Source organism: Nerophis lumbriciformis, linkage group LG23 (genome assembly GCF_033978685.3).
Source record: "Nerophis lumbriciformis linkage group LG23, RoL_Nlum_v2.1, whole genome shotgun sequence".
Lineage (NCBI taxonomy): Eukaryota > Metazoa > Chordata > Actinopteri > Syngnathiformes > Syngnathidae > Nerophis > Nerophis lumbriciformis.
The window spans coordinates 35385562-35412649 of NC_084570.2; the positions used below are offsets into that span (position 1 = coordinate 35385562).

General features: G+C 38.9%; 1 protein-coding gene across 5 annotated transcripts in view; it reads left to right on the top strand.

Moving 5' to 3' along the window:
- The window catches only part of LOC133622746 (calmodulin-binding transcription activator 1-like), a 223990-nt gene that overhangs the window by 119196 nt on the left and 77706 nt on the right, over positions 1-27088 (top strand). For 4 of the 5 annotated variants that reach the window (XM_061985671.2, XM_061985670.2, XM_061985672.2 and 1 more), the window contains 3 exons: positions 2717-2852; positions 14081-14152; positions 20197-20350. In XM_061985671.2, coding sequence (XP_061841655.1) covers positions 2717-2852; positions 14081-14152; positions 20197-20350 — 362 coding nt within the window. The remainder of the gene's footprint in view (positions 1-2716; positions 2853-14080; positions 14153-20196; positions 20351-27088) is intronic. The other variant, XM_061985673.2, reaches the window with a different exon arrangement.

The window sequence follows — 27088 nt, forward strand, 5'->3', positions numbered from 1 at the left end:
TGTAAATACTAAAGAGTGCAGGGCCAAGAACCGAACCCTGAAGAACTCCACGCGTTACCTTTACATAGTCCGAGGTCACATTGTTATGGGAGACGCACTACATCCTGTCAGAAAGATAAGAGTTAAACCAAGACAAGGCTAAGTCTGACATACCAATACGTGTTTTGATACGCTCTAAAAAATATTATGATGGACGGTATCGAAAGCAGCGCTAAGATCAAGAAGCAGCAACATGGATGACGCATCAGAATCCATCGTTAGCAATAGATCATTAGTCATTTTTGCGAGAGCTGTTGCTGAACTGCTGTTGTTGTAAATAAAAGAAATACTTGAATTTCGGTGTTCATTTATTTACACATGTACACACACATAACACTCATCTACTCATTGTTGAGTTAAGGGTTGAATTGTCCATTCTTGTTCTATTCTCTGTCACTATTTTTCTAACCATGCTGAACACCCTTTCGCAGGTACCCAGAAAGGTTTCGAGTACCACCAATAAAACAGAATCTCTGAAGACAGTATAAAAATCTGTGTTAAAGGTGTACAAATACTGTTTGTATAATAAGCATGTTATTGTTTACAAATGAGGGTTAAGAGTTCAGTACTAAAAAAAAAAAAAAAAAATGTGGCTTAAGTACAGTTTTTTAATTGAGCTGCTGCATTTTTTGGTTGGGTTGTTTATTTATTTTGAGTAACTTCTACATTTCTAAAAGGGGAGGAATGTAATAGAGTGATCTATGTTTGTCTGTTGCCATCTCCTGGTGAATGTTGGCTATAGCGTACTGGGGTTACTTTTTGGTTGGCCAACGATTTACGTGGTGTTGCGCACCTGACGTCAAGTGTGTGAGTCTGTTCTGAAGTCTACAGTAAAGAGACGTACTTCATCACCTCGCCTGGTTATTGCCTCTAACTCAATATATTACAACAACATTGCTGTTTACGGCAGACGAACTGCTTTACGGTAAAATAAATCATGACTGCTGTTGTTGTGTGTTGTTACCGCGCTGGGAGGACGTTAATGAAACTGCCTAACAATAAACCCACATAAGAAACCAAGAACTCGCCCTCGATCATTCTGCAGTTATAACGTGTTTGGGCAGGCACACTGTTTATATTGTGGGAATGCGGACGTGAATACAGGCTGTTGACACGTCACTCAGGTCCACATGGAGCTGGAGGGGGCGTGGCTTCCAGCTCTGCCTGAATTTCGGGAGATTTTCGGAAGAAAATTTGTCCCGGGAGGTTTTCGGGAGAGGCGCTGAATTTCGGGAGTCTCCCGGAAAATCCAGGAGGGTTGGCAAGTATGAGGTTAGGTCTTTTGAGCAGAGGATTCTTTTTTTTTTGAGGATTTTCGAAATAAAGGGAAGGGGGGAAGGTCGGTAGTTTACCATGAGGTCAGGATCGAGGTTAGGTCTTTTGAGCAGAGGATGAATAACCGCTTTTTTGAATGCTAGGGGAACAGTGCCAGAGGAAAGTGATAAGTTTATAATATTTAGCACTGATGGTCCTAATAATACAAACAGTTCCTTGATAAGTTTCCCAGGAAGTGGGTCAAGTAAACATTTTGTTTGTTTTATCCTATTTACACGCCGCAGGAGTTCCTCTAACGTTATTTCATCAAAAAGAGAGAGACTATTTTGGAGGGCAATATCTGTCGTATATACAGTTGTATCTGTGTTAATAAAGCCCAGTTGTAGTTAGGATGTGTTGTTTTTAATCTCCTTTCTAATGAGTTCAATTTTCTTATTAAAGAAATTCATGAAGTCATCTGCCGAGTGGGTGGAGCTACTGGGAGGAGTCCCCTATTGGGTTAGCGATGCTACTGTACTGAACAAATATTTAGGATCGTTTTTGTTGAGGCAGATGAGATTTGAGTAGTATTTAGCTTTAGCTAAAGTAAGCATGCGTTTATAAATTATTAAACTATCACTCCATGCTTGATGGAAAACCTCAAGTTTAGTCGTGCGCCATTTGTTACCTATCTGTTATTGGGAGGGCATTCCAGAGTACTGGAGCCCGAATAGAAAATGCTCTATAGCCCGCAGACTTTTTTTGGGCTCTGTGAGGTCAGGATCGAGGTTAGGTCTTTTGAGCAACTGAACAACAAAGTGTGAATGTATTGAAATTGCTGACTTTGTGCTTGTGTTGTTTTTGGCTGGTTAAACAAATGTAGCGCTGAATTTGACCAGCAGAGGGCGATAAAGCTACACCTTGGGTTTAATTGTGTTAAATCACGTGTGCAGTGTTTGCTGTGTGTATTAACCCCAAAACCTTCTGTTTTATGTATGCAACACACACACAGTAGACATTGTTTGTGTGGAACACACAACGGGCGTGATACTTTTGTAACATTTATTCGTTCAGTCTTACAAACCTAAGCAAAGGAAGACGTATGGAGAAATAAAACTGGGGGGTATAATTCAAAAGAAGGAACAACATTCTGGAGATTCTGTTTCTTCGTGCTGTTAACTATCTGTCCAGCTGCACACGCTGGAAAGGAGCAGCGAGGACAGAATAATGAATATATTGAGAGTGAAAGCTGACGTTGTAAGTAGTCCACATTTCGATGTCGAACCCCTGAGATCTTGTGCCATGTATGTTTGGGTGTGATACACACCACACCAACAGACTTTTGTTCCAATATTTATCCTCTGCTGTCAGACAGATCTTCTCACCGAGTGCTCCTCTCTGCCTCCTTCTCTCCTCCGAGCAGGCCTCAAAATGGCTCCATGATCCTCTACAACCGCAAGAAGGTGAAGTACAGGAAGGATGGATACTGCTGGAAGAAGAGGAAAGATGGGAAGACCACCCGAGAGGACCACATGAAGCTGAAAGTCCAGGGTGTGGAGGTGAGAGAGGAGGACCAAACAAGCCTCTGATCTGTTTTGTGCTGAGTTTGCCTTCGCCGCCGATCCAATCCATAATGTTGGTCACACCCTTGCTCCTGACCTGACCACGTGCAGGTCAGGCCTGCTCACAAACACACGCTGGAACTACAGTGTGTGTGTGTGTGTGTGTGTGTGTGTGTGTGTGTGTGTGTGTGTGTGTGTGTTCTTGTATTTCTAGCCTTCTTGAGACATGAAGAAGGAAAAGTATCTTCCATATGAGGAGGTGTGAACAAGTGATGACATAAATCATGGTCCCAATAACATTGCATCTAATAGACAATGTCTCATTTGCACCCCTGCTGGTCAAAATGAGGGTGGTCCCAAAAAGGAGGGATTTTTCACATTGACTGTGTGTCGCTTTTAAAAGAGCACCCCCCTCTGGTCAACATATGAAATAACAAGTGTGTGTAAGAAATTGAAAGCCCCATTTGGCCAAAATGAATAAAAAAATAATTAAATATGTGTATAGAGACATACTGTATTAACTTGAAGTAAATAAAAAACAAAAACAAAAAAAATTAATTAACTAAAAACTGAAAAAATTTAAATACTCCCCCTTTGGCCAAAAGACATACTGTAATAACTTGAAGTAAATAATGAAGGTTAAAAACCAATTACATACAAAAATTAACTAAAATCAGTCTTTTTCTCACAATGTGTGGACTTCTTTCTCATAAAATTGGGAACAATTTCTCATATTCTTTCTGTTTCTGTAATATTTTCTCGTAAAATGATTACTTTTTTATGTAAAATTATTACTTTTAAATGCAAAATAGTGACATTTGTCATATAAAATTCTGACTTATGACAATATTGCCAATTTTTTTGTTAAAATAGTGACATTTTTTGAGCAAAATGGTGACTTTTGTCATAATGTTGCCAAGTAAAATTCCCATCATTATTATAATATTGCCAAAATGTTAAAGTTTTCTTTTAAAATGGTGACTTTTGTCGAGTAAAATTACGACTCTTTTCATAAAATTGCCAAAATGATAAGCTTTTCTTGTAAAATTGCGACTTTTATCATAATACTGCACATATATTCAGTTTTTCTTCTGAAATTGTGACCTTTCTCTTGTGAAATTCTAACTCATTTTTCACAACAAGCTTTTTATATTTGCATAGTATGTATGTATTATTATTGCCGTAAATACACATCTTTATATATCTAGAAAGGGTGGTCCTAAAGAGGGAGGCATTTTTCTCAGGTCTAAAGAAGGTAACAAATACAAGAATATATGTGTGTGTGTGTGTGTGTGTGTGTGTGTGTGTGTGTGTGTGTGTGTGTGTGTGTGTGTGTGTGTGTGTGTGTGTGTGATGGTGCTGTCCCTCCCCCGCCCTGCCTGGCCCTGTCCCCGTCTCCCCCTCCATCTCTCTCGCCCCTCTCTCTCCTTCTGAAGGATAAGAGTGTGTTTGGCCTGCAGCCAGGAATGATGTCAATGCCTTCTTCAGCAGAACGGAGAGGGGGTATCGATCCAGTCTCAAGGCAGCGTGTGTGTGTGTGTGTGTGTGTGTGTGTGTGTGTGTGTGTGTGTGTGTGTGTGTGTGTGTGTGTGTGTGTGTGTGTGTGTTTGAGTCACATCAGCCAGCTCAAAAAATTGATTATTCAGCAGGAATATACGGAGAGGTGAGAGGAGTGTGGAAGGAAAACAGACAGAAGGGGATTGGAAGGTTCTGTAGATCAGGGGTGTCCAAACCACGGCTCGCGGGCCAAGTTCGGCCCGGCCGGCATCTTCAGTTTGACTTCATGAGTTGAAGGAATCTGGCCTGGGGGAGCCAACAGTATTATTGTATACATCTGTGCTGCTATCGTGTGGACAATGTGAGTAAATCAGGTCAATGACCATACATTTTACTCGCAGCACAGCATTTACCTATATGACCAAATCCCAACAACCTTTCCCACTCATTGTGCAAATAAACCGACACAAAAAATCAACACACATGGTCACACGTAACACAACCTGCTCACTCAACTTTGTGGATATAAAAAAACGTCCAAACTGACACAGTCCAAACAACCTTCCCTAGTCATGGTGCAAAAAAATGCAACTAACATAAAGGTCAACACACATGGTCAAACATAAGATGACCTGCTCACTGAGCTTTGTGGGTATTATAAAAAAAAAATCCAAATTAACACAGTCCAAACAACCTTCCCTAGTCATTGTGCAAAAAAAAAAAGCAATTAATATAAAGGTCAACACACGTGGTCACATATAACACGACATGCTCACTGAACTTTGTGGATATTATAAAAAAAATGTCCACCCACTATACATATTTCAAAATTACTCCCATTTATAGCCACTGCAATGCATGATGGGAAAAAATGCAAAACACTCTCTCCACATGTATCCATGTTTGGTACATTTTAGCCGCTTGATATTTCTGATTGATTACGCTTTTAAAAAGGTTGTGATGGAAGTAAACAAGGTAGGAGTCAAACCTTATTAATTATATATTAATTATATTATTATAAAATATATATTTATGTATATAATATACATAAATAGGTACACATAGGTATGTATAGCATCTCTAGTTTGACCTGCGAAATGTCATGAGTTTGATAAAGAAACTGTTTCCAATTTAATTTCAAATACCTGACATTCAGATTGCCGCCATCAAAGTAAATCAGGTCAATGATTTGAAGTCAACAAAGCACAGCAATTTACCGAATGACCCAATCCGAACAACTATTTGTCGGGCAAAAAATATGCAACTGACACAAAAAGTCAACACACATGGTCACACATAACAATACCTGCTCACTCAACTTTGTGGGTTTTGTAAAACATGTCCATGCAATGTAAAAAAAAAAATGTCTACATTTTAGCTGCTTGATATTCATGATGGATTACACAACTTTAAGAAGGTCGTCACGGAAATAAACAAAGTTCAACTTTTACATACTCTTAATATCTAATTATATTAATGAATATGGATATATTCATCATATTAATATTATATATATATATATATATATATATATATATATATATATATATATATATATATATATATATATATATATATATATATATATATATATATATATATATATATATATACAAACCCCGTTTCCATATTAGTTGGGAAATTGTGTTAGATGTAAATATAAACGGAATACAATGATTTGCAAATCCTTTTCAACCCATATTCAATTGAATGCACTACAAAGACAAGATATTTGATGTTCAAACTCATAAACTTAATTTTTTTTTTGCAAATAATAATTAACTTAGAATTTCATGGCTGCAACACGTGCCAAAGTAGTTGAGAAAGGGCATGTTCACCACTGTGTTACATCACCTTTTCTTTTAACAACACTCAATAAACGATTGGGAACGGAGGAAACTAATTGTTGAATCTTTGAAAGTGGAATTCTTTCCCATTCTTGTTTTATGTAGAGCTTCAGTCATTCAACAGTCCGGGGTCTCCGCTGTCGTATTTTACGCTTCATAATGCGCCACACATTTTCGATGGGAGACAGGTCTAGACTGCAGGCGGGCCAGGAAAGTACCCGCACTCTTTTTTTACGAAGCCACGCTGTTGTAACACGTGCTGAATGTGGCTTGGTATTGTCTTTCTGAAATAAGCAGGGGCGTCCATGAAAAAGACGGCGCTTAGATGGCAGCATATGTTGGTCCAAAACCTCTATGTACCTTTCAGCATTAATGGTGCCTTCACAGATATATAAGTTACCCATGCCTTGGGCACTAATGCACCCCCATACCATCACAGATGCTGGCTTTTCAACTTTGCGTCGATAACAGTCTGGATGGTTCGCTCTGGTACGGATGACACGATGTTGAATATTTCCAAAAACAATTTGAAATGTGGACTCATCAGACCACAGAACACTTTTCCACTTTGCATGAGTCCATCTTAGATGATCTCGGGCCCAATGAAGCCGGCGGCGTTTCTGGATGTTGTTGATAAATGGCTTTTGCTTTGCATAGCAGAGCTTTAACTTGCACTTACAGATGTAGCGACCAACTGTATTTAGTGACAGTGGTTTTCTGAAGTGTTCCTGAGCCCATGTGGTGATATCCTTTAGAGATTGACGTCGCTTTTTGATACAGTGCCGTCTGAAGGATCGAAGGTCATGGTCATTCAATGTTGGTTTCCGACCATGTCGCTTATGTGGAGTGATTTCTCCAGATTCTCTGAACCTTTTGATGATATTATGGACCGTAGATGTTGAAATCCCGAAATGTCTTGCAATTGCACTTTGAGAAACGTTGTTCTTAAACTGTTTGACTATTTGCTCACGCAGTTGTGGACAAAGGGGTGTACCTCGCCCCATCCTTTCTTGTGAAAGACTGAGCATTTTTTGGGAAGCTGTTTTTGTACCAAATAATGGCACCCACCTGTTCCCAATTAGCCTGCACACCTGTGGGATGTTCCAAATAAGTGTTTGATGAGCATTCCTCAACTTTATCAGTATTTATTGCCACCTTTCCTAACTTCTTTGTAACGTGTTGCTGGCATCATATTCTAAAGTTAATGATTATTTGCAAAAAATGTTTATCAGTTTGAACATCAAATATGTTGTCTTTGTCGCATATTCAACTGAATATGGGTTGAAAATGATTTGCAAATCATTGTATTCCGTTTATATTTACATCTAACACAATTTCCCAACTCATATGGAAACAGGGTTTGTATATATATACACGAATATGTACACGTCCATATGTATAGGCTATATAAATAAATAAATAAAATTAAAAAAAAATAAAATTAAAAATAAAATATATATATATATATATATATATATATATATATATATATATATATATATATATATATATATATATATATGGTTACTTTATGTGCAGACGACTTTGGACCCCCGGCCCAATGTTTTCAGCCCATTGTGGCCCCATGTGAAAAAAGTTTGGAGACCCCTGACATAGATGCAGAGCAGACGTAGGCAAAGGGAATAATTGAGATCAAGTATTCCCATCTGCACCTCCATTATTTACAACAGCACACTCGCACTGACAACCATCTGACACGCATTTTTCTGCTGCCCTGCAAACACACACACACACACACACACACACACATGTACACACACACACACGTACAGACACACGTACACACACACACATCCCAAGGCAAGTGTTTCTCTCCCTAGTAGTTGCTCTGTAATTGTTTGTGTCACCTCTTCCCGGGACCCCCGGAGCAAGAGTGCGTGGTGTGGTGCAGGGGGGCAGGAGGGCAGGAGGCATGGCAGTAGCAGGAAAGAGAGAAAGAGAGAAAAAGAGGAGCCACCTCATATCAGATGGAAATGTATGGAAATGCTCTCTGCTTGTGGCCAAACACACTGTAGATAGCTGCAGGCTCCTTGTAAGGAGAGGATGGCAAGGAGGCGTGTGATGGTGTGACTGTACGTGTGATGACCTTGATGACATGTGTCATGACCTTGATGACATGTATCATGTTGCTATTATGTGTGTTGACTGTACGTGTGATGACCTTGATGACATGTGTCGTGTTATTATTTTGTGTGTTGACTGAACGTGTGATGTTGTGACTGTACGTGTGATGACCTTGATGACATGTGTCATGTTGCTATTATGTGTGTTGACTGTACTTGTGATGGTGTGACTGTACTTGTGATGGTGTGACTGTACGTGTGATGACCTTGATGACATGTGTCATGACCTTGATGGCATGTGTGATGACCTTGATGACATGTGTCATGTTGCTATTATGTGTGTTGACTGTACGTGTGATGACCTTGATTACATGTGTCGTGTTACTATTTTGTGTGTTGACTGAACGTGTGATGTTGTGACTGTACGTGTGATGACCTTGATGACATGTGTCATGTTGCTATTGTGTGTGTTGACTGTACGTGTGATGACCTTGATGACATGTGTCGTGTTATTATTTTGTGTGTTGACTGAACGTGTGATGTTGTGACTGTACGTGTGATGACCTTGATGACATGTGTCATGTTGCTATTATGTGTGTTGACTGTACTTGTGATGGTGTGACTGTACTTGTGATGGTGTGACTGTACGTGTGATGACCTTGATGACATGTGTCATGACCTTGATGGCATGTGTGATGACCTTGATGACATGTGTCATGTTGCTATTATGTGTGTTGACTGTACGTGTGATGACCTTGATTACATGTGTCGTGTTACTATTTTGTGTGTTGACTGAACGTGTGATGTTGTGACTGTACGTGTGATGACCTTGATGACATGTGTCATGTTGCTATTGTGTGTGTTGACTGTACGTGTGATGACCTTGATGACATGTGTCGTGTTATTATTTTGTGTGTTGACTGAACGTGTGATGTTGTGACTGTACGTGTGATGACCTTGATGACATGTGTCATGTTGCTATTATGTGTGTTGACTGTACGTGTGATGTTGTGACTGTACGTGTGATGACCTTGATGACATGTGTCATGTTGCTATTATGTGTGTTGACTGTACTTGTGATGGTGTGACTGTACTTGTGATGGTGTGACTGTACGTGTGATGACCTTGATGACATGTGTCATGACCTTGATGGCATGTATCATGTTGCTATTATGTGTGTTGACTGTACGTGTGATGACCTTGATTACATGTGTCGTGTTACTATTTTGTGTGTTGACTGAACGTGTGATGTTGTGACTGTACGTGTGATGACCTTGATGACATGTGTCATGTTGCTATTGTGTGTGTTGACTGTACGTGTGATGACCTTGATGACATGTGTCGTGTTATTATTTTGTGTGTTGACTGAACGTGTGATGTTGTGACTGTACGTGTGATGACCTTGATGACATGTGTCATGTTGCTATTATGTGTGTTGACTGTACGTGTGATGTTGTGACTGTACGTGTGATGACCTTGATGACATGTGTCATGTTGCTATTATGTGTGTTGACTGTACTTGTGATGGTGTGACTGTACTTGTGATGGTGTGACTGTACGTGTGATGACCTTGATGACATGTGTCATGACATTGATGGCATGTATCATGTTGCTATTATGTGTGTTGACTGTACGTGTGATGACCTTGATGACATGTGTCGTGTTACTATTTTGTGTGTTGACTGAACGTGTGATATTGTGACTGTACGTGTGATGACCTTGATGACATGTGTCATGTTGCTATTGTGTGTGTTGACTGTACGTGTGATGTTGTGACTGTACGTGTGATGACCTTGATGACATGTGTCGTGTTACTATTTTGTGTGTTGAATGAACGTGTGTTGTTGTGACTGTACGTGTGATGACCTTGATGACATGTGTCATGTTGCTATTATGTGTGTTGACTGTACGTGTGATGACCTTGATGACATGTGTCATGTTGCTATTATGCGTGTTGACTGTACGTGTGATGTTGTGACTGTACATGTGATGACCTTGATGACATGTGTGATGACCTTGATGACATGTGTGATGACCTTGATGACATGTGTCATGTTGCTATTATGTGTGTTGACTGTGCGTGTGATGACCTTGATGACATGTGTCATGTTGCTATTTTCTGTGTTGACTGTACGTGATGTTGTAACTGTATGTGTGATGACCTTGATGACATATGTCATGTTGCTATTATGTGTGTTGACTGTACGTGTGATGACCTTGATGACATGTGTCATGTTGCTATTTTGTGTGATGACTGTACGTGTGATGTTGTGACTGTACGTGTGATGACCTTGAGGACATGTGTCATGTTGCTATTTTGTGTGTTGACTGTACGTGTGATGACCTTGATGACATGTGTCATGTTTCTATTATGTGTGTTGACTGTACGTGTGATGTTGTGACTGAACGTGTGATGACCTTGAGGACATGTGTCATGTTGCTATTGTGTGTTGACTGTACGTGTGATGACCTTGATGACATGTGTCATGTTGCTATTATGTGTGTTGACTGTACGTGTGATGTTGTGACTGTACGTGTGATGACCTTGATGACGTGTGATGATCTTGATGACATGTGTCATGTTGCTATTATATACAGTATGTGTTGACTGTGCGTGTGATGACCATGATGACATGTGTCATGTTGCTATTATGCGTGTTGACTGTACGTGTGATGACCTTGATGACGTGTGATGACCTTGATGAGATGTGTGATGTTGCTATTACAAACCCCGTTTCCATATGAGTTGGGAAATTGTGTTAGATGTAAATATAAACGGAATACAATGATTTGCAAATCACTTTCAACCCATATTCATTTGAATATACTACAAAGACAACATATTTGATGTTCAAATTCATAACCTTTTTTTTTTTTTGCAAATAATCATTAACTTTAGAATTTGATGCCAGCAACACGTTACAAAGAAGTTGGGAAAGGTGGCAATAAATACTGATAAAGTTGAGGAATGCTCATCAAACACTTATTTGGAACATTCCACAGGTGAATGGGAACAGGTGGGTGCCATGATTGGGTATAAAAGTAGATTCCATGAAATGCTCAGTCATTCACAAACAAGGATGGGGCGAGGGTCACCACTTTGTCAACAAATGCGTGGGCTAATCGTTGAACAGTTTAAGAAAAACCTTTCTCAAGCAGCTATTGCAAGGAATTTAGGGATTTCACCATCTACGGTCCGTAATATCATCAAAGGGTTCAGAGAATCTGGAGAAATCACTGCACGTAAGCAGCTAAGCCCGTGACCTTCGATCCCTCAGGCTGTACTGCATCAACAAGCGACATCGGTGTGTAAAGGATATCACCACACGGGCTCAGGAACACTTCAGAAACACACTGTCAGTAACTACAGTTGGTCGCTGCATCTGTAAGTGCAAGTAAAAACTCTCCTATGCAATGCAAAAACCGTTTATCAACAACACCCAGAAATGCAGTCGGCTTCGCTGGGCCTGAGCTCATCTAAGATGGACTGATGCAAAGTGGAAAAGTGTTCTGTGGTCTGACGAGTCCACATTTCAAACTGTTTTTAGAAACTGTGGACGTTTTGTCCTCCGGACCAAAGAGGAAAAGAACCATCCGGATTGTTATAGGCGCAAAGTTGAAAAGCCAGCATCTGTGATGGTATGGGGGTGTATTAGTGCCCAATACATGGGTAACTTACACATCTGTGAAGGCACCATTAATGCTGAAAGGTACATACAGGTTTTGGAGCAACATATGTTGCCATCCAAGCAACGTTACCATGGACGCCCCTGCTTATTTCAGCAAGACAATGCCAAGCCACGTGTTACATCAGCGTGGCTTCATAGTAAAAGAGTGCGGGTACTAGACTGGCCTGCCTGTAGTCCAGACCTGTCTCCCATTGAAAATGTGTGGCGCATTATGAAGCCTAAAATACCACAACGGAGACCCCCGGACTGTTGAACAACTTAAGCTGTACATCAAGCAAGAATCGGAAAGAATTCCACCTGAGAAGCTTAAAAAAATGTGTCTCCTCAGTTCCCAAATGTTTACTGAGTGTTGTTAAAAGGAAAGGCCATGTAACGCAGTGGTGAATATGCCCTTTCCCAACTACTTTGGCACGTGTTGCAGCCATGAAATTCTAAGTTAATTATTATTTGCAAAAAAAAAATAAAGTTTATGAGTTTGAACATCAAATATCTTATCTTTGTAGTGCATTCAATTGAATATGGGTTGAAAAGGATTAGCAAATCATTGTATTCTGTTTATATTTACATATAACACAATTTCCCAACTCATATGGAAACGGGGTTTGTATATACTGTATGTGTTGACTGTGTGTGTGATGACCTTGATGACATGTGTCATGACCTTGATGACATGTGTCATGTTGCTATTATGTGTGTTGACTGTACGTGTGATGTTGTGACTGTACGTGTGATGACCTTGATGACATGTGTGATGACCTTGATGACATGTGTCATGTTGCTATTATGTGTGTTGACTGTACATGTGATGTTGTGGCTGTACGTGTGATGACCTTGATGACATGTGTGATGACCTTGATGACATGTGTCATGTTGCTATTATGTGTGTTGAATGTGCGTGTGATGACCTTGATGACATGTGTGATGACCTTGATGACATGTCTCATGTTGCTATAATGTGTGTTGACTGTGCGTGTGATGACCTTGATGACATGTGTCATGTTGCTATTATGTGTGTTGACTGTGCGTGTGATGTTGTGACTGTACGTGCGATGACCTTGATGACATGTGTGATGACCTTGATGAGATGTGTCATGTTGCTATTATATACTCTATGTGTTGACTGTGCGTGTGATGACCTTGATGACATGTGTGATGTTGTTATTATGTGTGTTGACTGTACGTGTGATATTGTGACTATATGTGTGATGATCTTGATGACATGTGTGATGTTGCTATTATTCATGTTGACTGTACATGCGATGACCTTGATGACATGTGTCATGTTGCCATTTTGTGTGCTGACTGTACGTGTGATGTTGTGACTGCATGTGTGATGACATGTGTGATGACTTTGATGACATGTGTCATGTTGCTATTATGTGTGTTGACTGTATGTGTGATGACCTTGATGACGTGTGATGTTGCTATTATGTGTGTTGACTGTACGTGTGATGACCTTCATCACATGTCTGATGACCTTGATGACGTGTGATGTTGCTATTATGTGTGTTGACTGTGCGTGTGATGACCTTGATGACATGTCTGATGACCTTGATGACGTGTGATATTGCTATTATGTGTGTTGACTGTGCGTGTCATGACCTTGATGACATGTGTGATGTTGCTATTATGTGTGTTGACTGTACGTGTGATGACCTTGATCACATGTCTGATCACCTTGATGACGTGTGATGTTGTTGTTATTATGTGTGTTGACTGTGCGTGTGATGACCTTGATGACATGTGTGATGTTGCTATTATGTGTGTTGACTGTATGTGTGATGACCTTGATGACATGTCTGATGACCTTGATGACATGTGTCATGTTGCTATTATATACTGTATGTGTTGACTGTACGTGTGATGACCTTGATGAGACCCTGACACGTGCAGCCTCAGATTATTGATTTTTATGCCATATATTGTTATTTTGATTAGTCAGCAGCATTTCCACAAGACAGTAGTGCTCCTCAATGAAACGGAGCTATGTGCCTACAGTATAACCTGGCTTCTCCTTTGCTGTCCTCTCCTCATCCTCTCCTTCTTGTGTCCCGCTCCCTCCATTTTCTTTTTTTCTCCTGGAATTTCCTCTCCTCTCCTCTCTCTAGTGTCTGTATGGCTGCTACGTCCACTCCTCCATCATCCCCACCTTCCACCGTAGATGCTATTGGCTGCTGCAGGTAAGATACCCACCTGCCATTCCCTGCCTTCACCGTCTCTCACACGTCTCCACACCCACCAAACAAGATGTATAACCTCAAACTCTACATACGGTCCTCCCTACTTGATCCTGTTCATTGAGTCCAGATATGTGAATTTTGGCAAAATAGGAATAATTAATTATACATGAAATATTTGGGGTTTTTTTACTCAATATTTATTGGAATTTGTATTTGATTGAAAAAGAACAAATTATATATGTATATATATATATATATATATATATATATATATATATATATATATATATATATATATATATATATATATATATATATATATATATACATATATAATTTGTTCTTTTTCAATCAAATAAAAATTCCAATAAATATTATATATATATATATATATATATATATATATATATACATATATATATATATATATATATATATATATATATATATATATATATATATATATACATATATAATTTGTTCTTTTTCAATCAAATAAAAATTCCAATAAATATAATTTGTCCTTATATATATATATGTATATATATAATTTGTCCTTATATATATACATATATATATATACAAATAAGTATAATTGCATTTTTGTTTATAAATAAATGAATAACAAGATGATACAATATAATAATAATAACAACAATAATCATAGACAAACAAAACAAAACATTCTTGTGTCATTTCAAAATTGCGTCCAAAAATAAATTCTACATACAGTCCTCCCTCGTGTACCGCTGTTAATTGGTTCTGCATATATGAATTTCTGCCAAGTAGGAATCATTAATCAATCAAATAATACCTTTCCAGGAGGCTATGTATTATCTAAAAAGTGTTTCTTTACTAATAATAAATATCATGAATGTTTTTATAAATAAATGATCCACTTCAAGCATCTTCTCTTCCCTCAGATGTAATTATTTTCCCTTTTGTCCACATTTCTGTGATCATGTCCATCAGCCATAGTTCCTCAGTAGGAGGTTGACGTTTGTACCACCACTTTCCAGGAGGCTGTAAAAAAAGTAGCAAATAACCACCTTTGTAACACTTTAGACATAACCGAGTGTGCTTCTTCTCAAAATGATTTGATCTTGTACGGCTTCCAAAAACACGACTTACATGGTCTTCAGCCTGGCTGAGATGTTCATAATGTTTTACTTTGAATCTGGGCTGTAAAAATGAAATCTTTTCATAGCTTGAGCAGACAAAAATCTGTTCTAAAAATATTTCTCAGCATTATGAGAGCCCCGAAATAAGACTTTAAAACACTTCTCGTGGTCTACATGGCTTGTAATGGAGGTGCTTTGGTCCACGTTCTGCATAGATTTACTTTTACAGACCATCTTCCAGCCGCTTTCTTACCCTTTCTTCAGAGTGCACATTATTCACCAGGACACGCCTCTTTTTGACCACATCTCCCCCCGTCAGCCATCTTGTCGTTTGTAGCGCTTCCATGTCAAGTCTACTACAGCGGAGGATGCATGTGCATGCACAAGCCAGTCTGCCCCACAGCAAAAAGATAGAGGAAAAGAAGAAACTTATTGACTACAACTTTGGACGACAGTAAAATGGCGGGAATCACTTTATATCTTCCATATATGGAACTAAAGTCAAATATAGTGCATCTGGAAAGTATTTGCTTCCATTTTTAACGTTTTGTTATGTTACAACCTTATTCCAAAATTCTACACACAATACCCAAAATGACAATGTGAAAACATGTTGGGTTTGTTTTTTTTAAATGTATTAAAAACTACAAAACACATTCCATGTACATAAATAAGTTGTAATTGCTGCCAAAAGGAGCATCAACTAAGTATTGGGCAATGGCTGTGAATACTTATGGACATTTTTAATACATTTGCAAAATAAATAAAAAAAGACAACTTTTCTCATTGTGGGGTATTGTGTGTAGAATTTTCAGGACAAAAATGAATGTATTCCATGTTGGTATAAGGCTGCAACATGTTTGGAAGAAGTTGAATGAATATGGTTTGTCAGGTAAGAATCGTTGGTTTTGCATCATAGCTTCACTCCTATTATAGTAATGCTGCCTGAGGCTGAGCCAATCAGGGGGCAGGATACTGAACAGTGCGCTCTGATTGCTTTGGTCTCCTCTAGTGGCCAATATTGTTCTTTCTTTAGCCTTTTTATGCCTAAAAATGCTCCATTTAGTATCAAAAATTCAAAAAATAATCTGCCAAGTGTCAATATTTGATGTGTGGAGGGCGACTGTAGCTGCTAGTCAGCGTCTAGTGCCACCTTCTTCACCAAGCATGTTGCGTTAGCAGGTGATTGACAATCCTACACAAGACACTGAAACTGGGGACTGTTTTGTTCATTTTAATCTCTCAAATTGTCCGTGACATTTCCAAACAGCACACCAACATAAACATCCTCCTCTTCAAAGATTCATGAGGCAGCTGCACTAAAAAGTACCATCACAAAGTCTGCTAATAATAAAAGTGGCAGAGTTTATGGTCCACTGGCAGGATGGATGTGAACATTCCTCCCTGACTTGTGAAAGCTCTTCTTATCTGGAAGTAACGTTGACTGGGGCGACCCGTGGTCACCATCCAGGTCTTCAGGCACTGCTCTCATGTGGTCTCTCCAAAAAAAACACTACTGTGCATACCCAACACACACACACATATACAGTACATCCAGAAAATATTTACAGCCAAAATTAAATAATTGTTGTCCTCAAAATTCTACACACAATGCCCCATAATGACAATGTGATTTTTGTATTTTTTTAATAGTGAGCAAATGTATCAAAAAAAAAAAAAGACATGTACATAAGTATTGACAGTCTTTGATAAATACTTAGTTGATGCACCTTTGGCAGCAATTACATCTTCAAGTCTTTTTGAACACGATGCCACCGGCTTGGCACCCCTATAGTTGGACACTTTCTCTCATTCCTCTTTGCAGCACCTCTCAAGCTCCATCAGGTTGGATGGGAAGTGTTGGTTTTCATCCAGGATGTCTCTGTATATTTTTGCATTCATCTTTCCCTCTATCCTGAATAGTCTCCCAGTTCTTGCCGCTGAAATCCATCCCCACACCATGATGCTGCCACCACCATGCTTCACTGTAGGGATGGTATTGGTGGTGATGAGCGGTGTCTGGTTTCCTCCAAACATTCACGCCAAAGACTTCAATCTTTGTCTCATCAGACCAGAGAATTTACTTTCTCATGGTCTGAAAGTCTTTCAGGTGACCACTCTACCATCCAGGCCTGATTGGTGGATTGTCTTTCTGAAAGGTTCTCCTCTCTCCACAGAGAAATGCTGTAGTTCTGACAGAGTGACCATTGGGTTCTTGGTCACCTCCCTGACTGGACTAAGATGAATGCAGCAATGGACTGGACTCTCACTACTATGTTTTAGATCCACTAAGGACTGTTCTTTCACAATATTATGTTACTCGACATCCATTGCTTTAGGTCTCCCCTAAAGAGGGGGGGTTACCCAAATATGCGGTTTCTCATAGTCATTCACATTGACGTCCCTTATGTGGGCTCTGTACCGAGGATGTCGTTGTGGCTTGTACAGCCATTTGAGACTTTTGTGATTTAGGGCTATATAAATAAATATTGATTAATTGATTGAATGTACAGAGACATCCTGGATGAAAACTCACTGGGAGACTAGTCAGGATAGAGGGAAAGATGACTGCAGCAATGTACAGAGACATCGTGGATGAAAACCAACGCTTCCCATCCAATTTGATGGAGGGAAAGATGAATGCAGTAATGCACTGAGACATCCTGAATGAAAATTAACTGAGCGACTAGTCAGGATAGAGGGAAAGATGAATGCAGCAATCTACAGAGACATCCTGGATGAAAACTGAGAGACTAGTCAGGATAGAGGGAAAGGTGAATGCAGCAATATACAGACACATCCTGGATGAAAACCGACGCTTCCCATCCAACCTGATGGAGGGAAAGATGAATGCAGCAATGCACTGAGACATTCTGGATGAAAACTAACTGAGAGACTAGTCAGGATAGAGGGAAAGTTGAATGCAGCAATGTACAGAGACATTCTGGATGAAAACCAACGCTTCCCATTCAAACCTGATGGAGGAAAAAATGAATGCAGCAACGCACTGAGACATCCTGGATGAAAACCAACACTTCATCCAACCTGATGGAGCTTGAGAGGTGCTGCAAAGAGGAAAGAGGCAAAGTGCCCAAAGATAGGTGTGCCAAGCTGGTGACATTGTGTTCAAAAATATTTGTTTTTTATTTGAAAAAACAAAAATTCAAAAAAATATTTTCACATTGTTTTTATGGGGTATTGTGTGTAGAATTTTGAGGACAAAAAATGAATGCATTTCATGTTGGAATAAGGCTGTAACGTAACAAGATGAGTGAGTACTTCCTGCATGCAGTTTCTCTCAGCAGAACCTCATCACTTGTCCAAGTTCCATCTTCAACGTTCCTTCATTTCCATGAAAAACATGGAACACCGAGCGATGTTCATCTAAATTATGGAAATTCCTCCATCTTTATGCATTCTTTGCCAATATGTCTTGCATAATTGGTCACAAGGACACCCTCGCCACATGCTGGAAATTGAATTTGCCCTCCATCAAATATATTTTATTTTCCCACTTTTGTGGCTCTAGCACCAGGAGGGGTTGGGGGGGGGACTTGTTTCTCCCTCTGTGCCATGTTCTGCTCTTCACACACACATCACTCACATCAGGGAGAACCATCATAAAGCAGCCCACTGGGCTCTTTTCTTCTTACACCTCAACGGGCCCTCCCCCTCACCTGAGTCCGCCTCCTGAATATTTATGGAGAAGAACTTCTCCCGCTCTCAAGTACACACCTGTTCAATCATTCATGGGGTACGCATCCCATAGCTCTGCACACGTGTACATATAAACATACATGCACACGTGTACATATAAACATACGTGCACACGTGTACATATAAACATACATGTACTTGTGTACATATAAACATACATGCACACGTGTACATATAAACATACGTGCACACGTGTACATATAAACATACATGTACTTGTGTACATATAAACATACATGCACACGTGTACATATAAACATACGTGCACACGTGTACATATAAACATACATGTACACGTGTACATATAAACATACATGTACACGTGTACATATAAACATACATGCACACGTGTACATATAAACATACATGCACTTGTGTACATATAAACATACATGCACACGTGCACATATAAACATACGTGCACACGTGTACATATAAACATACATGTACTTGTGTACATATAAACATACATGCACACGTGCACATATAAACATACATGCACACGTGTACATATAAACATACGTGCACACATGTACATATAAACATACATGTACTTGTGTACATATAAACATACATGCACACATGTACATATAAACATACATGTACACGTGTACATATAAACATACATGCACACGTGTACATATAAACATACATGCACACATGTACATAAACATACATGCACACGTGTACATATAAACATATGTGTACTTGTGTACATATAAACATACATGCACACTTTTACATATAAACATACGTGTACACGTGTACATAATTACATACATGCACACATGTACATATAAACATAAATGCACACATATAAACATATGTGTACTTGTGTATATATAAACATACATGCACACATATAAACATACGTGTACTTGTGTACATATAAACATACATGCACACGTCTACATATAAACATACGTGTACACATGTACATATAAACATACATGCACACATATAAACATACGTGTACTTGTGTACATATAAACATACATGCACACGTCTACATATAAACATACGTGTACACGTGTACATATAAACATACATGTGGACTGACCAGTGGGCCAGAATGTTTTCTAAGCATGTGAAAGAATCTAGTCTGACACGCTCCGTCCCGCCTCCCTCCTGACCTCCTCATGCTCTCCTCCGTCTCCCCCTCCTTCTGTCATGTTTAACCTGCCAGGTGTGTGTGGTGTGTTGTAGAACCCAGACATCGTGCTGGTGCACTACCTGAACGTTCCAGCGGTGGACGACAGCGGGAAGCCGTGTGGCCCCGTCCTCTGCTCCATCAACACTGACAGGAAGGAGTGGGCCAAGTGGAGCAAGGAGGAACTCATCGGACAACTCAAGCCCATGTGTGAGTCTTATATTTACACCCTAAATACGACCATATTATTTTACACCCTAAATATGACCATATTCATTTACGCCCTAAAAATGACCATCTTCTGTTACACCCAAAACATGACCATGTGAGTCTTATGTTTACACCCTAAACGTGACCATCTTCTTTTACACCCTAAACATGACCATCTTCTTTTACACCCTAAACATGACCATCTTCTTTCACACCGTAAACATGGCCATCTTCTTTGACACCCTAAATATGACCATTTTCTTTTATACCCTAAACATGACCATCTTCTTTTACACACTAAACGTGACCATCTTCTTTTCCACCCTAAACATGACCATCTTCTTTTCCACCCTAAACATGACCATCTTCTGTTACACCTTAAACATGACCATCTTCTTTTACAAACCCCGTTTCCATATGAGTTGGGAAATTGTGTTAGATGTAAATATAAACGGAATACAATGATTTGCAAATCCTTTTCAACCCATATTCAATTGAATGCACTAAAAAGACAAGATAAAACTCATAAACTTTATTATTTTTTTGCAAATAATAATTAACTTAGAATTTCATGGCTGCAACACGTGCCAAAGTAGTTGGGAAAGGGAATGTTCATCATTGTGTTACATCACCTTTTCTTTTAACAATACTCAATAAACAATTGGGAACTGAGGAAACTAATTGATGAAGCTTTGAAAGTGGAATTCTTTCCCATTCTTGTTTTATGTAGAGCTTCAGTCGTTCAACAGTCCAGGGTCTCCGCTGTCGCATTTTACGCTTCATAATGCGCCACACATTTCCGACGGGAGACAGGTCTAGACTGCAGGCGGGCCGGGAAAGTACCCGCACTCTTTTTTTACGAAGCCACGCTGTTGTAACACGTGCTGAATGTGGCTTGGCATTGTCTTGCTGAAATAAGCAGGGGCGTCCATGAAAAAGACGGCGCTTAGATGGCAGCATATGTTGTTCCAAAACCTGTATGTACCTTTCAGCATTAATGGTGCCTTCACAGATGTGTAAGTTACCCATGCCTTGGGCACTAATGCACCCCCATACCATCACAGATGCTGGCTTTTGAACATTGCGTCAATAACAGTCTGGATGGTTCGCTTCCCCTTTGGTCCGGATGACACGATGTCGAATATTTCCAAAAACAATTTGAAATGTGGACTCGTCAGACCACAGAACACTTTTCCACTTTGCATGAGTCCATCTTAGATAATCTCGGGCCCAGAGAAGCCGGCGGCATTTCTGGATGTTGTTGATAAATGGCTTTTTGCTTTGCATAGTAGAGCTTTAACTTGCACTTACAGATGTAGCGACCAACTGTATTTAGTGACAGTGGTTTTCTGAAGTGTTCCTAAGCCCATGTGGTGATATCCTTTAGAGATTGATGTCGGTTTTTGATACAGTGCCGTCTGAGGGATCAAATGTCACGGTCATTCTATGTTGGTTGCCGCTTACGTGGAGTGATTTCTCCAGATTCTCTGAAACTTTTGATGATATTATGGACCGTAGATGTTGAAATCCCTAAATTTCTTGCAATTGCACTTTGAGAAACGTTCTTCTTAAACTGTTTGACTATTTGCTCATGCAGTTGTGGACAAAGGAGTGTACCTCGCCCCATCCTTTCTTGTGAAAGACTGAGCATTTTTTGGGAAGCTGTTTTTATACCCAATCATGGCACCCATCTGTTCCCAATTAGCCTGCACACCTGTGGGATATTCCAAAAAAGTGTTTATCAGTATTTATTGCCACCTTTCCCAACTTCTTTGTCATGTGTTGCTGGCATCAAATTCTAAAATTAATGATTATTTGCAACAAAAAAAATGTTTATCAATTTAATAGCATATTCAACAGAGTATGGGTTGAAAGTGATGTGCAAATCATTGTATTCCGTTTATATTTACATCTAACACAATTCCCCAACTCATATGGAAACAGGGTTTGTACATCCTAAACATGACCATCTTCTTTTCCACCCTAAATATGACCATCTCTTTTTACACCCTAAACATGACCATGTGAGTATTCTTTTACACCCTAAATATGACCATCTTCTTTTACACCCTAAACATGACCATGTAAGTCTTCTTTTACACCTTAAATATGACCATCATTTTTTACACCCCAAGCATGACCATCTTCTTTTACACCCTAAATATGACCATCTTCTTTTACACCCTAAACATGACCATCTTCTTTTACACCCTAAACATGACCATCTTCTTTTACACCCTAAATATGACCATCTTCTTTTACACCCTAAACATGACCATCTTCTTTTACACCCTAAACACGACCATCTTCATTTACATCCTAAACATGACCATCTTCTTTTACACCCTAAACATGACCATCTTCTTTTACACCCTAAACACGGCCATCTTCTTTTACACCCTAAATACAACCATCTTTTACCATCTGAACATGACCATCTTCTTTTACACACTAAACATTACCATCTTCCTTTACACCCTAAACATGACCATCTTATTTTACTCCCTAAACATGACCATCTTCTTTTACACCCTAAACACGACCATCTTCATTTACATCCTAAACATGACCATCTTCTTTTACACCCTAAACACGGCCATCTTCTTTTACACCCTAAATACGACCATCTTTTACCATCTGAACATGACCATCTTCTTTTACACACTAAACATTACCATCTTCCTTTACACCCTAAACATAACCATCTTCTTTTACACCCTAAACATGACCATCTTCTATGACAACCTAAACATGACCAACTTATTTTACACCCTAAGCATGACCATCTTCTTTACACCCTAAACATGACCATCTTCTTTTACAACCTAAACATGACCATGTGAGGCTTCTTTTACACCCTAAACATGACCATGTGAGTATTCTTTTCCACATTCTAAACATGACCATCTTCTTTTACACCCTAAACACGGCCATCTTCTTTTACACCCTAAACAGGACCATCTTCTTTTACACCCTAAATACGACCATCTTTTACCATCTGAACATGATCATCTTCTTTTACACACTAAACATTACCATCTTCCTTTACACCCTAAACATGACCATCTTCTTTTACACCCTAAACATGACCATCTTCTATGACAACCTAAACATGACCAATTTATTTTACACCCTAAGCATGACCATCTTCTTTACACCCTAAACATGACCATCTTCTTTTACAACCTAAACATGACCATCTTCTTTTACACCCTAAACATGACCATCTTCTTTTACACCCTAAACATGACCATATAAGTCTTCTTTTACACCCTAAATATGACCATCTTCTTTTACACCCTAAACATGACCATCTTCTTTTACACCCTAAACATGACCATCTTATTTTACACCCTAAACATGACCATCTTCTTCTACACCCTAAACATGACCATCTTCTTTTACACCCTAAACATGACCATATAAGTCTTCTTTTACACCCTAAATATGAGCATCTTTTATTACACCCTAAATATGACCATCTTCTTTTACACCCTAAACATGACCATGTGAGTCTTCTTTTACACCCTAAATATGACCATGTACTTTTACATCCTAAACATGACCATCTTCTTTTACACCCTAAACATGACCATCTCCTTTCACACCCTAAACATGACCATCTTCTTTTACACCCTAAACATGACCATCTTCTTTTACACCCTAAACATGACCATGTGAGTCATCTTTTACACCCTAAATATGACCATCTTCTTTTACACCCTTAACGTGACCATCTTCTTTTACACCCTAAACATGACCATATAAGTCTTCTTTTACACCCTAAATATGACCATCTTCTTTTACACCCTAAACATGACCATCTTCTTTTACACCCTAAACATGACCATGTGAGTCTTCTTTTACACACCGTAATATGACCATCTTCTTTTACACCCTAAACATGACCATCTTTTTTAACCCCCTAAACAAGACCATCTTCTTTCACACCCTAAACATGACCATCTTCTTTTACACCCTAAACATGACCATCTCCTTTCACACCCTAAACATGACCATCTTCCTTTACACCCTAAACATGACCATCTTCTTTTACACCCTAAACATGACCATCTTCTTTTACACCCTAAACATGAACATGTGAGTCTTCTTTTACACCCTAAATATGACCGTCTTCTTTTACACCCTAAACATGACCATGTGAGTCTTTTTTCACTCCCTAAATATGACCATTTTCTTTTCCACCCTAAACATGACCATCTTCTTTTTTACCCTACACATGACCATGTGAGTCTTGTTTTACACCCTAAATATGACCATCTTCTTTTACACCCTAAACATGACCATCTTCTGTTACACCCTAAACATGAACATCTTCTTTTACACCCTTAACATGACCATCTTCTTTTACACCCTTAACCTGACCATGTGAGTCTTCTTTTACACCCTAAATATGACCATCTTCTTTTACACCCTAAACATGACCATCTTCTTTTACACCCTAAACATGACCATCTTCTTTTACACCCTAAATATGACCATTTTCTTTTACACCCTAAACATGACCATCTTCTTTTACACACTAAATATGACCATCTTCTTTTACACCCTAAACATGACCATGTGAGTCTTTTTTTACACCCTAAATATGACCATCTTCTTTTACACCCTAAACATGACCATCTTCTTTTACACCCTAAACATGACCATCTTCTTTTACTCCCTAAACATGACCATCTTCTTTTACACCCTAAACACGACCATCTTCTTTTACACCCTAAAAATAACCATCTTCTTTTACACCCTAAATACGACCATCTTTTACCATCTGAACATGACCATCTTCTTTTACACACTAGACATTATCATCTTCCTTTACACCCTAAACACAACCATCTTCTTTTACACCCTAAACATGACCATCTTCTATGACAACCTAAACATGACCAATTTATTTTACACCCTAAGCATGACCATCTTCTTTACACCCTAAACATGACCATGTTATTTTACTCCCTAAACATGACCATCTTCTTTTACACCCTAAACACGACCATCTTCATTTACATCCTAAACATGACCATCTTCTTTTACACCCTAAACATGACCATCTTCTTTTACACCCTAAATACGAGCATCTTTTACTATCTGAACATGACCATCTTCTTTTACACACTAAACATTACCATCTTCCTTTACACCCTAAACACAACCATCTTCTTTTACACCCTAAACATGACCATCTTCTATGACAACCTAAACATGACCAATTTATTTTACACCCTAAGCATGACCATCTTCTTTACACCCTAAACATGACCATGTGAGGCTTCTTTTACACCCTAAACATGACCATGTGAGTCTTCTTTTCCACATTCTAAACAAGACCATCTTCTTTCCCACCCTAAACATGACCATCTTCTTTAACACCCTAAACATGACCATCTTCTTTTACACCCTAAACATGACCATCTCCTTTCACACCCTAAACATGACCATCTCCTTTTACACTCTAAACATGACCATCTCCTTTTACACCCTAAACATGACCATCTTCTTTTACACCCTAAACATGACCATGTGAGTCTTCTTTTACACCCTAAATATGAGCATCTTTTATTACACCCTAAATATAACCATCTTCTTTTACACCCTAAACATGACCTTGAGAGTCTTTTTTACACCCTAAATATGACCATCTACTTTTACACCCTAAACATGACCATCTTCTTTTACACCCTAAACATGACCATCTCCTTTCACACCCTAAACATGACCATCTTATTTTACACCCTAAACATGACCATCTTCTTTTACACCCTAAACATGACCATGTGAGTCTTCTTTTACACCCTAAATATGACCATCTTCTTTTACACCCTTAACATGACCATCTTCTTTTACACCCTAAACCTGACCATGTGAGCCGTCTTTTACACCCTAAATATGACCATCTTTTTTTACACCCTAAACATGACCATCTTCTTTTACACCCTAAACATGACCATGTGAGTCCTCTTTTACACACCGTAATATGACCATCTTCTTTTACACCCTAAACATGACCATCTTTTTTAACACCCTAAACAAGACCATCTTCTTTTACACCCTAAACATGACCATCTTCTTTTACGCCCTAAAAATGACCATCTTCTTTTACACCCTAAACATGACCATCTCCTTTCACACCCTAAACATGACCATCTTCTTTTACACCCTAAACATGACCATCTTCTTTTACACCCTAAACATGAACATGTGAGTCTTCTTTTACACCCTAAATATGACCGTCTTCTTTTCCACCCTAAACATGACCATCTTCTTTTTTACCCTACACATGACCATGTGCGTCTTGTTTTACACCCTAAATATGACCATCTTCTTTTACACCCTAAACATGACCATCTTCTTTTACACCCTGAACATGACCACCTTCTTTTACACCCTTAACCTGACCATGTGAGTCTTCTTTTACACCCTAAATATGACCATCTTCTTTTACACCCTAAACATGACCATCTTCTTTTAAACCATAAATATGACCATCTTCTTTTACACCCTAAACATGACCATCTTCTTTTACACCCTAAATATGACCATTTTCTTTTACACCCTAAACATGACCATCTTCTTTTACACACTAAATATGACCATCTTCTTTTACACCCTAAACATGACCATGTGAGTCTTTTTTTACACCCTAAATATGACCATCTTCTTTTACACCCTAAACATGACCATCTTCTTTTACACCCTAAACATGACCATCTCCTTTCA